The sequence below is a fragment of the Gordionus sp. m RMFG-2023 genome, chromosome 3 (assembly GCF_954871325.1).
Source record: "Gordionus sp. m RMFG-2023 chromosome 3, tfGorSpeb1-WG-v2, whole genome shotgun sequence".
In the NCBI taxonomy this organism is placed as follows: domain Eukaryota; kingdom Metazoa; phylum Nematomorpha; class Gordioida; order Chordodea; family Parachordodidae; genus Gordionus; species Gordionus sp. m RMFG-2023.
The window spans coordinates 8,628,002-8,643,095 of NC_088777.1; the positions used below are offsets into that span (position 1 = coordinate 8,628,002).

The following is a 15,094-nucleotide window of genomic DNA, read 5'->3' on the forward strand; positions in this document are numbered from 1 at the left end:
CAAAAAGTTTCTTAGGAATAATTGTATTTTGTATGTTATATATTTACAATGTAAAATCCAATCTTCGTTGGGATTGAGCTAATTTTTCAATTATCTCATCCTTGCTTGTCGCCAAATGCCTATGAATATTCAAAAGATCCAAACCTTTCAATCTACTTTCACATGTTGTACTTCTTGGTATGTTTTTCAGAGACCTGCTGGCCCGGCCCCTGGGCCGGACAATATTTAAATTTTTAAAATATACCCGGGCCGGGCCCGAAATTTTTTTAAAAAAACACCCTGGCCGGACCTGAATTTTTTTAAAAAAACACCCAAGCCGGGCCTAAATTATTTTTTTAAAGACACCCAGGCCGGGCTGTATTTTTTAAAACAGCCTATATTAGAAATCGTTATTATTAGCTATAAAAATCAAAAATAAATATAATTTATTTTTTTTTTAAACCGGGCCGGGCCTGAAAATTTTATTTTAAAAAAAGCATGGCCGAGCCTGAAAATTTTTAAAAATTGGGAATTTAATCTAAAATGTGTTTGAAATAATGCAGAGCATCCATAGCATTTTTTGGGACTATATCAACTATAGTTAATCTTATAAACATAGTTATTCAGCTAGTAGGGCATCATAAGATACTTTATCAATTTCATAATAAAAATCTAACAAATATTTTTTTTTCTATCACCATCTGAAAAAGGTTGGGAAGGCTTTTGTGGAAGTAATATTTGCAGATGTAAGTGCTGCATGATGAATTAAAAATTCATTTATTTGGGTTATAAATGTATCTGCATCTAAGATATACTCTTCTACAGATCATATATTAATGTTGTAACGATGAGCTTGCCTTGCTACAAGTCGAGGGAGACAAATATTAAACACGTATAGCTCTGCTTTTGACTCAACAATAAAATATGAAAATCTTCATCAACGCCCTAATTTCCTTTGTCATGTTTTTGAAAAGTAATACTTAAAATAGTTAAATAATACATTCTAATGAGAAATAAAATTTGGAATAAGCATTGAATCCAATAATTTTCTTGCTTCTGAGGAAATATTTCTTTCAGGCCATTGTGATATTTCAGTAATAACAAATAATTGGCCTAACTCCTTAATAGCTGTTAGTGCTTGATAGAAGAGGCTCTATCTCGTTGAGGTTGCAATTTCTTTTTCCCTGTTGGACCAGAAGTTTCAGAAATAATTATTATTTGACTAGAAATTTGAAAATGGTAGATAAATATTACGCCACTAAAAATTTGAAAATAATAAGTAAATATTAAGGCGGAAAATTTGAAATCGAAATTAATTGATAAAATAACTTATGAATGTGATAATAAATGTAATAAAATATATATTTAATATGAGATACGAATAAATATTAACAAATATAAATTAATATAAACAATAATATTTTTGAAAAATATATCGGCATCTGCATTTTTTGGCTTTGGGGGGGCGGGATTTGTCCCCCTCACCACCCCCCCCCCCGCTTCGTACGCCAATGCATTTATCACATGTTGATAAAAATTTTAAATTTTTTATGATCGAAAATATGAGGCATCGGTGATCATGATGACCACTATCATATAACAAAAATTGTTCATCATTATTGGATAATTGATATTCAATAGGTATGACCAAGTCAATCAGGCTTAAGGGAACGGCAGGCGCTCTTCCTACTTGGCGTCTTTTTCTTTGAATTGTCCTTTTAATTAAGGAACAATTAGGCATTTTCCCAATGGCGGCTATAGATATATTGCTAGATATATCGGCCATTATATTATTGGGCAGAGATTGGGTACTAGAAGCCTCTTGTTTGATTTTATTCATCTCTTTCTTGCTTCAATATCAGCAATGTCTGGTACATGATTATGTTTTTTATTGTGGAATATAGGTATTCCGTTCTTAGTTCGGGCACGCCCACTGCATTCATCCACATGGAATTGAATACAACTCCAATAGGTTGTTTGATTTGATGTTTTTTCCTTTTGAAAGAGGTAAAAATCAAGAAGTAGTAACTGATTGTTTCGACTACTTAAAATAAATTCAGCCATAATTTTTTAAAAAAAAGTGAAAAAATTTACAGAAAAAGACAATTATATAGAAAAAAATTTATAGAAAAAACAATGATAGAGAGCCGTTTATATAAAATAACATAGATTGTTTTCAATTGATAACCAAACAATTATGCCATAAAAATATTTTGATATAGCACATTGATTGTACGATTAAGGTGAAAAATATATTTTAACTAAAGAAAGAATTATCCGTGTTTCACAACTATAATTTAAAATTTTTAGGAAAAATAATATTATAAGAAGAATTAAAATAACATAAGTGTTGTTAAATTAAGTAGATTTGATACAAGATAACTATAACTAGTTACATTTACAAAAATCCTAACTATAGCTGACTACATTTTATACAAAGTAACTGTCCAAAGTAACTAGTTACTCTTAATAAATATATTTAAATAATAAATTTATATTTTTTTACATTATAATATTATACAGAGCTGATTGCCCTGAATTTACTATCCACTTGATACTAATATAATTGTAACCTTCTAAAATTTTATTTAAACACGATATAAGATTATAAAAAAACTTTCTAAAATTCGAAAATAGTGTTTTTATAATTTTATATTTTAACTCTTAATATTTTGCCGATTGTAATAATTTCCTTACAATAAAAACTGCCCAATAATTCGCTTATATAAGGTAATTTTAATATTTAATAATATTTCATATAATTTTTTTCCCCCTTTGACTATGCAGAGCACATAAATTTACAAAAAAATTTAAAACATTTTTAATAAATTAATCATATTTAAAAAAAAATTTTTATAAAATAATCATATTCTTTAAATAATTTTTTTTTATAAAATAATTCTCTTTTTATAAAATAATCATATTCTTTAAATAAAATTTATAAAATAATTCTCTATAAAATACATTCTCTATAAAATCATTCTCTATAAAATCATTCTCTATAAAAACATTCTCTGTAAAATCATTCTCTATAAAATCATTCTCTGTAAACGACATTCTCTATAATTGTTTTCTCTATAAAAATTTCTCTGTAAAATACATTCTCTATAAAATAATTCTCTATAAAATAATTCTCTATAAAATAATTCTCTATAAAATAATTCTCTATAAAATAATTCTCTATAAAATAATTCTCTATAAAATAATTCTCTATAAAATAATTCTCTATAAAATAATTCTCTATAAAATAATTCTCTATAAAATAATTCTCTATAAAATAATTCTCTATAAAATAATTCTCTATAAAATAATTCTCTATAAAATAATTCTCTATAAAATAATTCTCTATAAAATAATTCTCTATAAAATAATTCTCTATAAAATAATTCTCTATAAAATAATTCTCTATAAAATAATTCTCTATAAACGACATTCTCTATAATGATTTTCTCTGTAAAAGTTTCTCTATAATTGTTTTCTCTGTAAAAGTTTCTCTGTAATGACGCGATACCAATTATGACAATTATCTTATATTTCATCTTCACTGATTATATTATAACATGTTTAAATTATATGTATATTTAAAATAAACCCTATAATTGGACTGTGGTAGCAGTAAATAAAAAAACGGCGTCTACTAAATATAAAAGGTATTTTACTTATAATTAGACCCCCCCCTACCCCCCACCATTAGCCTACATGTACTAGCGGCTGAAGCTCTGACTTTTATAATTTAGTAGCGTTAGCAACAAAGTAGTCAATTAGGTTAGTGGCCTTTTTGGAACAAGTGAACACCAAAATAATATGGATTGGTTTACGTTAAATTTGGTAAACTTATAATTGAATATTTTTTTACCCTCAGGCGCTTAGGTTGCGCCATTGTTTTAGTAAATTAATAACTAATATTAACGTCATTTTTATACTTGAAAATAGAGAATGCCAAATGATATTATGAATTATAGCGTATTTCGGATGTATTCTGTATTTTAATTTTTTTGATATAATTTTGTTTGTTGTTCATTTCAAAAATGGGTTATTATAAGATTTTTAATTTATATTATGCTAATTTTATAAAAAAAATTAGTATCGAAAATGTATCTTGGATCTTTTATATATATTTTACTTTTTTAGTGAATCTATATCGGAATTTAAATTCCTGCTTAAGCCACCATATCAGTTACATGTCATAATTAGTTAGAAATGACTTATAATAAAGAGAATCTAATCGGAAACTTGAGAACAATAAGAGAGAGTCGACCCAAGGAGAATTTAAGACAAGAAACTATAAAACTATAACTAAATAATTTCTAAACCAAATATTGGCAAAATCCGTTTACTAAACACTTTGGTAAATATCTAATTAGTATAAAAGAAAATAGATTTTGATCAATTTTTTAAAAGAAATATATTTTTATAATATATACCAAAATTACCTTCTTTCTCAGGTATAAGCGATTTAAACTATTGTGAGCTTTTATTATCATAAACCGTTTCGGAAATATAAAAACTAACAAATTATAAGCACTTATAAGAAATTTGCAACATAAACAGGGAAAAAAATTAATAGCAAAATAAATCAGAATCAATTTTTTTTATAATTTCATTGTATAATATTTTAAAAAACACTTTATGTTATGGTAATAACCTTTTAATATTTATTGTTTTATATTTAAAAGTTTAATTTTTTTTTTAGAAATGCTTTATCAGGTTTCATAAACTCTCTTTTAAAATATCTATTACGTTAAAAGTCGATTTGCGTAATCAGATTTATTAGCCATGCAATATCACATCTTGCAAGATTTCCTTGAAAATAAATAAGGATAGATATTCTACACATGATTAAATATATTTTCCTAAAAACAAATAATACAAAAATTTCGAAAAAATATATGATTTAAAGTTGGAAATAACAGAAATGCTTTAAGAGTTTTTTTTTTAATCTTTAAAAATTTGATTTTGCAGGGCAGAATAATACATATTCTATAACTTACAGAAAATTCAAGTCTTTAGGTCAGATGCCTAAATGGTTCCAAAAATGTTTCACCAAAAAAATATGTTTATTTTTTTGGATATATACTACTAAATTTGGTTATGATATATATAATAGAAACCTGCAAAGGTAGGGCCGGGTCCTGCCTAGATTTTTTTATAGGAAAATTTTTGGCCAAGCCCGATTTTTAAAATATATTACACTTATTTTTAATTTTTATAGCTATTAATGGCTTTTTAAAATATTCGATTTTAAAATATGCAACACTACCCAGGTATTTTAGGTATTTTTAAAAAAATAATTTTAGGCCCGACACGGGTATTTTAAAAAAAAAATTTTTAAGCTCGGCCCGGGTATATTTAAATTTTTAAAAAATAAACAGAGCCGGGTCTGCAGGCCTCTGATATATTTAAGAAATCGTGAATTTCGAAAAGAATCTGTGACCGTCGAAAAGATTCCCTTGTCAATCCGATGGTTCTGAGTGTAAATTCAGGATTAATAATCCGTTTCATCTTTTAGGGGATGATATATAATAGATTCGATTCGACGAGATTAATATTTATTAAAAGTCTATTTAGAAAATTGATATACGTTGACTTGGCAACCAAAAATATGCTCTTGAGAATTTTTAAATGCAAATTCAAATTTTAGCACCTCAAATGTAACTTCTAAATTTTTTACATTTCTAGTAAATATTTTATATTATAAAAGTTGCTCTGAGATTAATATCAATTTTATCATTTATAAATACATTGCCAATATTTATGTCAATTTATTACCTTAAAATTGACTTTTGAATAAATGTGAAGATCCCAGGTAAGTTTTAACGTGGTGCGTATTAACCGTCCATTTTTAAGCAAGGATTTATTTTTAATGAAAACAATCCAGCTATATTTATAAGAAACCCAGAATTCGCGAGGTTATCTAGGGTCATAAATGATAATATAAAGATGTTAGTAAATTATATGATAATCTTAAGTGACAACAAGATAAAATAATATGGATGAAGTTGGGTTTTCAATTATTTACTTAGATTAACATTTTTATATAATTTTTTTTTAGAAAGGCTAAAAAGTAACCGTTTAATTGATAATTCTTTAAAAAAATTTTAATTAATTAAAAAAATTTGATAATTATACCTTAAATAAATATTTTGAAAATTTTACTTTGATAACTTCAGTTACTGGTTCCGGTTGCCAAACCCCAAAAAATTTTAATTTATTTACCTTTCTTTCTTTTTCCTTGATTACTTAAATAAAAATATGTGTGAAATAATCATGAAATTAATATCGGTTTCTTTAGTAAACAATGAACAAAGTGGATCTGCAGGAAATTTTGTTAAAATATTTATTTTGCTTATAATTTTAGTGATTAAATGATCTTCTACTATGATCATATTCATTCATAAATACGATTTTTTTCAAACTAAATTTTGTGGTTATTGATTTAATAAGAAGATAATGAAACCTAAATCCTCCATTATTGGCTATTTTTCCATAGGATATACTTCTGGTTTAAAAAACGGGGTCAGGTCTAGCCGGACAACTTTAGTGTAGAAATTATATGTATTTTAAAATGAATTTTTTTTTGAATGCACTAAAAATAAAAATTCTTCATAAATTTTTTTAAAAAAATCTTCAATTAAAGCATGTTTTTCCTTTTGTATTATTAGAATAATATTGTATGATTCTTCTTAAATCTCATTCATGATTCAAAATAAAAATCCGATCTCAAATTGAGCTCGATTGCGGCATTAAAGTTATATTCTAATCTTATTCACCGAATTTTTTAATTATTATATCTCAGCAACCTATTAGTTAAATATTAACTTTCGCAATTTATGTTTCTATTTCTTTGTCAAAGTTATTTCTAGTGATCACTTGATAATAATTCTAAAATCTAAAATATCATAGTCTTTATTAGTTTCAAAATTCCATTGGTTTTTAGTTTACCAGTAACTTCTAAATATAAAATTCCTAATTATCACCTTTAAATAACTAAACACAATTATCTCTATCTACCATGACTGTTACCTTTGTCTTTAATTTTAGATTTTATATCCTACATAAACATAATCTTAACAACATAATATTTCCTTTTCATCTTTATTTATATATTTTTCTTACGTTCTTCTGGAATTTTTTTTTTTGTATTAGAATACAGTTTGACCCATCTCCTTGTTGTCCCACCGGTCACAGACTGCAGGTTGTTAAGGGCCGATCTCCTCCGCTCTTCGGCACCATTGTCACAACGACATGGTTGTCATTGTGCATCAAAACCTAAATATAAAAATAGAAAACAAATATATATATATATAAAAGGAAATTAATAATAATTAGGAATTACGAAATCATAAAATCAACTTTAATTCTTTATTCAAAATTATAATAGTAAACATCATAAAAAAATAAAATAAAATTAAATTAAAAAATTAAAAGTAAATTTTAGTTAAAATAATAATCCTCTTTTTCGCATCATAATTTCTCCATTATATATCCTTTTTCTTTAATCAACATTTACATAGTCTCACTAGCGAAGAATAAAAAGTTCTACATCCCACTTGTTAAAACTGTTAAAGTATGAAAAAATCTACAAATCTCACGCGTTTTTTTCTCATTTACATAGACGGGGATATTTTAATAAAACATTATTTTTGTTTACGATTTGCATAATGCATTTTTTTGTAAAGTAAAACTGCAACATAAAATAGTTCTGGTTTCGGTTCCATACATTAAAAATTTTTACAAAACCATTAAACTATATTTCATAAAAATATCAATTATCCTAAATTCAATATATCAAATTAATAAATTCCCACAAAACAAATCTTTCTTTCTTTCTTTCTCTCTCTTTCTCATTTTCTTTCTTTATTCCTTAAGCCCGCCCACCCGTTCTATAAATTTAAAATTATCATCAAAAATAAATGAATGTCGAGATCATTCATTATTTGGAGGATTGCGTCGCATATTCAAAGAAATCTATTTGTTTATAATCTTTTTTAATACATATGTCCTTAATTAAATATTCAAAGATAAATGTTTATTATGTTATTAAAATAAATCATGATATTTTGAAACAATATAAAAAAATTTTAAGAAAATCAAATTAACCTTTAAAAAAAACCCAAATAATTTTTATTATTATTATTATTTAAAAGAAAATATAAAATTTAAATATTTTTTTTTCATTACCTGTAAACAACACTAAATGTTATTTATGAATAATAATAACATAAACTAAAGATTAAAATTAATTTTCATAATCAATAAAAGTAAATAATTTTTACCTATTCTACAAAAATATATATTATTTTGACTTATAGAATAATCTGTAAAATTTTTTATCAGATTTAATACCTATTTCGATTCCCAAATAAAATTCAAGTAAATCATATTGATTTTTAGAATCCACTCAAAATGGAAAAAAAATTATCTAGATTTTCTAATGTAAAATTTAATAGAATTTTCCTTATTTGAAACAATTATTTAATATCGATCAATTTTTTGGTATTAATTATCAATCTCGCCTATTATATTGTTTATCAAGATGAGCAAGGTTCTGTTGAATGGATTCAATGAGGGATCGGATAAGACGTTTAATGACAGTCATAACCAATCATTAACTAAAAGTTATAGTGTTGATGTTAGTATTTTACTACTATTTTATATCTTTTTTATGGTTGCTTTTTTTTTATTAAACAATATCATATTTTAATTTTACTGATTATTTTATAATGCAAATATTTGACTGACTAATCGTGGTATTAATTAAAATTTTTCGAAATGACTCTAATTTTTTTAAAAAAATATGAATTAATCATAATTGAGATCTGTAAAATCAACTGCTCCGATCTCCACCCGTAACCTGATAGAATTTTTCTTCTTAGGTCCAAGCGCGGGCTCTTACAATTTAATGAGGATCATCTATTTTATTTCTATTTATTATATAATGTGATATTAATATTAATATATAAAAAATTTTCTACATCATGATATTTTAAAAAAAAATTTTTTAAATTTATTTTATAATTGTTAGAGGCCGGCGTAGTCCGATCTGCCCCATATTCTGAAAATCCGAACCGCAAAATTTATTGGATAAATTGTTCAAGATATTTTTGCTGGGCAGGCCGGTCCGTTTTCCTTTATTAAAAAAAGTACTACATGTCACGCAGGGAAACTTGTACAATTCATACGAACTGGCAAAAATAATTACGGGTTCAGTCGATAAACTCGGCTGTGGTGCGCATGGACCTAATTTGCAATATTCAACCAGGCAAAAAAAAGGAAGAATATGATAAATATATATCTAATTTAATAGGTCACGGGCTCGGCCTAATTTTATTGATCCGACCGGGCTAACAGGCCGATTCAGCGGCTCTAAATCATATTATATGTAACAAATTTATACTCAACATAGTGCGGATATTCTAGTCACATTCGAACCCTAATAGGGGATGCGCTGTTTGAAGAGACATTTCATAAAGGGGACGATATATTTTCCTCCAATTCTCCACCCACTTCTCCCGAGGAAGATAATATAGACAATATAAATAGTGCTGCATTTGAGATGGTTCACCAGATAATTGAGGGCAAGCTTAAAAATGGCGATATTCCGAATGATCACAATTATTCAGATAGTAAATAATAAATGACTTTAATCTATTGCGTTAATATTTATTTTCCTAACATATTTTAAGCCGCATTTGATTTCAGCCCCGGCTGTACCAAATAGCCATTTTTTATTTTGGGGTAATTAAAACCGCTAGCGAAATTCTTAGTATTCCATTATCACTATTAATATTTTTTTTTGTACCATTATAAAATATTTGATTTGCTTAATATAAATGAATTTCGTTTTAGATTCAAAATTTCTTCATTAGTTTTTGATCGGTAAAAATAAAAAAATTGTACAGTAAAATAAAAAATAATGTTTTTTTTATTACTAATAATGAATCTTGTGTAATGATAAAGGTCGTGGAGATTCAACGACTGAAAAAATTTTTTGCATATTTCTCATACTGATTGAAAATCTGTCTTCCTCATGAGACATTCCCTAAACTAACCTTTGTAAGGAGAGTTTTATCCCGCGAAAATTTAAAGTACAATTTCTTACATTTTTTTTAAACCTTAATAAACATTGATGGTAAAAGAAAATTTTATAAGTCAAAAGAATTCGATTTAATTTATCTCTATACTAATAACTATGATTAGAACTAGAGTGTTTGAAATGTTTAGATATCCAAAGAATTTGATAATTATTTCTGATAATGACTGCTTTAGAAAAATGAGATTATTATAAATTTTTCATATAACTCCTTATAAAACCTTCTTGTGCTACAGGAAAAAAGAAATTCCAAATAGCTTGTATTATAAGATGAAGCCTTCGACATAAAGCTATTACAGAATTTTTTGTATCTATAATATCCTATTTTGTATACCCTTAATATCAGATTCTCCTAAAACACATTTATCTGAAGCTGATACATTATTAGATTTAATATGACTGCCGATTTCTTTCATTGTATTAATACACAACAATTTTATGCAATATTTTTCAAAAAATGATTTGCTTGAAGTTATGAGGATCACGAATATTATTATATTACAACTTAGAAGACTATGAGATAATATCGAGGAATTTTCGAGATTTATATGATTGTTGAGGTAATCGCGAAATTATATAATTTTGAGCTTCACAAGCTCGACTTTACCGACAAACAAATATTTCCAATATTAATGTGGACTCAATTGAGGTTTATTATAAAATAAGCATTTTTATTCCACTTGGATTAATTTTCACTCAAATCAAAGAATGATTTGTGATTTATTAAATGGCTCTATAAAACTCTCTGATCTGAGGACATATCAAATCTTGATATTGAAAAAAATATTGAGCTATGTTTTATTCAGAGGATATAAATTCATTTGAACGTCAATTATATCAGAATTTAAATGGTATGAAAGATTCATTTTTATAGATAATTCTCCAGGAAATACAATGGAAGCATTGCATACTTTAGAATATATTATATAGGTTTTCTAAATATATTAATAATAAACAAATGAAAATTATCCTGATTTATGTAATTTTGTAATAGAGTTATAAATAAATATTCTACTATAATTTTCTTTAAAGGTAAAATGAATTATCTTGTAAGAATTCAATATTTTTAAGATTTTCTATTGATATTTCGAATATTATGAATTATAAATTTCCGGGATTTAGTGAGCGTTCTAAATTTTGTTCCCAGGAATGTTTCCGAATAAATGTCTAAAATGATGAAAATTTTTGGTCTCTACATTGTTAGAGTTAACATCCCAAAAATGTAAGACTCTATTTTAAATCTCACGACATAAGGGTTTATTTAAGTTTGAAAACAAACATTTAGACTGAATCATTAAAAAATATATATTAAAAAAATTACACATTATATTTGACTATTAATAGGTAATCAAGGTAAAAAGTTGCATAATCAAGAGATCTATGATGACGAAGGAAGTAACATAACTTTCATAATACTTGGCATCCAAAATGAACTAACTCACGCCTTAAACGAATTGCTAACGGCTTCTAAGGTTAATTTTCACGAACCTTTCGTTATCAATATAAATATATATACCTTTAATGTGCTTGATCCTGCAAAATATCTATTACCTGATTAATATTTTTGGCCAATCCTTGTAATTAGTATATAAATAGTAAATAACTCAAAAGTTTCTGATTTCAGACCAAATTAAATTTAATGGATATATGTATTTTACACAACACACACTGGATCTTTTAGGCATAATCAAATTTTTCTAAGTTTTGAAAAAGGGCTCAGCGAAATAATTTGCTAATTTATAACTTAAAATTATTTATTTTGTTAATTTTTTTTAAATCTCGAATATTTGATTTAGAAGGAAATGCATTAGAGTTTGTATAAAATACTTACACTATAAAATTCTGACAATTTTTTTAAAATATTACAGATATTGAATGATTACACACTTTGCCGGTGACATATAAACAGGAATCAATTAATGAGAAATAGTTTTTATATAGTTCAAAATTACTATCATTATTCAATGGGTGCTAAATTTTAATTAAGTTATCTTATATATATTTTTTTTGATATATGTAATAATAGAAATACAAATACAATATAGTTCATGTTGACACTAGACTTAATAAAAGAGATGAAGATTTATTAGATGTAAAAGCTAATGGGAAAGGGAATGTAGATTACGATGATAACAGAAATATAAATTTAACTATGGATATCTTGGTAAAAATCAGATTTGGAGTAAAAGACAGAAGGCTATTAACTAGCGTCACAAAATTTTTAAAGGAAAAGTTTGAAGGCAAGATAAAGTTCATAGCTAGTATCGGTCAAAAAAATATAGTCAGAAAAAAATTAGCAGCGCCACTAGATGTATCAGATGAAATGGATTCAAAAAGTTTTTTTTTATAACATTTTTTTTTTATTATGTTACATATTTGTGGTTCACATTTTTTTTTTGATTACTCTCATTTTTAAAAAAATAAATTTAAATTTCTGTTATTTAAGAGGGAATTGAGGTGTTCGAGTAGATAGTATTGTGAATCAAATCTCTTTGAATCATAATCATATATTTTTTTATAAAATTTATTCGTATCAAAGTACTATCATAAAATATCTTAAGTATTATAAATAACATTTTTTCAAAATATATATATCTATCTCAAATTCAAAAACATCTTTTTAATCGATACAATAATAATGAGTAGAAAATAATAATCGATTATCGAAGTTGCGCAATATAAAATAAAATAAAATGTAATTTAAATTATGATATAAAATGAATTTAAGTTAAATAATAAAATAATTAAAGCAAAACTAAATTAAATATAAATCGTATAATATTTTTGTTATTGCCGTAAAACATTAAAACTAAAACAAAATCATTTAAATAAAACTAACACTTAAATTGAGACTTAAATTCGTCAAGGCCTCGACTTTTTGATATATACTTTCGGGTGGGTTATAAAAATTGCTTTATTGCTATCGCTTAACTTATTCATCTATCATTAATTTTTAAAATCGAATGTATATCGCGAGTTATCTCGATATCACCCTTGGTGCTAGACATAATCATATAGAGGAAATTTTAAATTAATTTTCTTTTTATAAAAATTTTTTTTACTAAATTTAATATATTTATATAATCTTTAAATAATTTATTTTATTATCCATTTTAGTATCTTTATCAAACAAAAATATTGTAACAAAACATTTATTTTTATTTTTTATAGATATCCTTTTACTTTATATTTCCTTTATTGATAAGTAAGAATCAGCTATTATTTATGTTCACCTTCAAAGAAAAAAGGAAGAAATCCGCTGCCATGATAATTAATATTTAATTTAAAGTATCGATGATATATTAAACAAGAGATACCATCTTCTCCTCGGAGCTGCCAAGGCAGCCACCATGTTATAGATAGGGGATTGAGGTGTTCGAATGGATAGTAAAACAAATTTTTTTAAATCATAATCAAATATTTTTCTATAAATTTATTAGTATCATAAAATATCATAAGTATCATAAATCACATTTCAAAATATATATCTATCTCAAATTCAAAAACATTTTTCTTTTATATTTATCAATAATTAGATATAAAAATAATAAGTAAATAATAATCAATCTAAGTTACGCAATAATAAAAAAAATGCGATTTAATAAACAATGATATTTAAGTCAATAAAATAATAAAAACAAAACTAAATATAATTATAAATATAAATATAAATCGTATAAAATTTTTGTTATTGCCGAAATACATTAAAATTAAAACAAATATCATTAAAATAAAACTAAAAACTTAATATAAACATATATAACACTTTTTTTCTTTATTCCATAACTATCTTTGATAAAATATCAATCGAATAACCAATAATTCGTTCATGGGCTTAGATTCATTTATATTAACGGTTAAACATGATATAAGCTAGAAAGAGGATACTTTATTTTTAATTATATGTTTATTATCTTTTTATAAATAAATAAAAAAAGAGGATATATGGGTACCGAAACATATATCGGATTTAGACTTGTGCAATCACATCTTAGTAAAATTCGAGCCTGAATTGCATTGCTCACATCCGGTTGGTTTCTAAACAATATTTTATTTTTATCATATAATTATTCTTATTATTGTATAGGAATATAATAATAAATAAGATAATATTAACCACATAAATTTATATGATAAAATTATCGTTTCCTTCCCTATGTTATAAAATTGTGATCATAATGATTTTTTAAAATAAATAAAAATCTTGATTATTTTGCAATATCTTTGCCATAAATGTATACAATTAACAAAAATAATAAAAAAATATTAAACTATTTAAAATTTAATTTAAGGTTAAATATATTTCACAAAAATTAGTTAAAAAGGTGTATTAAAATTTACAAATGAACTTAACAGTAATTGAAGTTAATTAATAAGATCTCAAGAGCTATGATAAAGTATCATGTGGATAGGAAAACCATTTAGTTTAATACTGTATTCATCAGCGTATTTAGGGGAAAAGATCAAACAAAATTTTTTATATTTATAAATATTATTAAAAAATATATGTAATTATAAGCATATCAAATATTGAAATAAAGTAGAAAAAATTTAAAATTATTTATATGTAAACATTTTCTCTAAATGCTTGATTGAACTAATAAATAGAAATATTTAAAAAAATAGAGATGTTGAGAATTGTCCTTCTGAAAAGTAATTATATAATAATATATTAGTATTGTTACAAATAAATTTCAATAGTTGTAGTTTATTATACTTTTACCTAGCAACATATGTCAATATTTAATAATTAATCTTTAAATCTTATATCGCCTAATTGCACATATTACAGGGCTTTGCTGATAAAGAATACAGAAACAGAAGGGGGAGTATCGTTAAAATGGCATTCGATTATAAATTGTAAATACTCGAATATTTTATTATAAAATATAAGATATTTTATATATTAAAATAATAGGAAATTAAGACTACTAATATCAAAGATGGTAAAACTAAAAGTATCAGTACAGTTTTAGGTCAGCTTTTGTTCATATCGATGTAAAATCTATTTAATATATTATT

General features: G+C 24.7%; 1 protein-coding gene across 3 annotated transcripts in view; it reads left to right on the forward strand.

Annotated features, from left to right (window-relative positions):
• Positions 1 to 15,094, forward strand: part of LOC135927190 (tyrosine 3-monooxygenase-like) — a 29,968-nt gene that overhangs the window by 7,950 nt on the left and 6,924 nt on the right. Inside the window, exons 1-7 of one of the 3 annotated variants that reach the window (XM_065463142.1) lie at positions 8,251 to 8,352; positions 8,516 to 8,611; positions 9,386 to 9,605; positions 11,417 to 11,544; positions 12,099 to 12,408; positions 14,011 to 14,102; positions 14,865 to 14,932. In XM_065463142.1, coding sequence (XP_065319214.1) covers positions 8,516 to 8,611; positions 9,386 to 9,605; positions 11,417 to 11,544; positions 12,099 to 12,408; positions 14,011 to 14,102; positions 14,865 to 14,932 — 914 coding nt within the window. In that variant the 5' untranslated portion in view covers positions 8,251 to 8,352. Of the gene's footprint in view, positions 1 to 8,250; positions 8,353 to 8,515; positions 8,612 to 9,385; positions 9,606 to 11,416; positions 11,545 to 12,098; positions 12,409 to 14,010; positions 14,103 to 14,864; positions 14,933 to 15,094 lie in introns of those variants that run through there. The other 2 variants (XM_065463141.1, XM_065463143.1) reach the window with 2 other exon arrangements.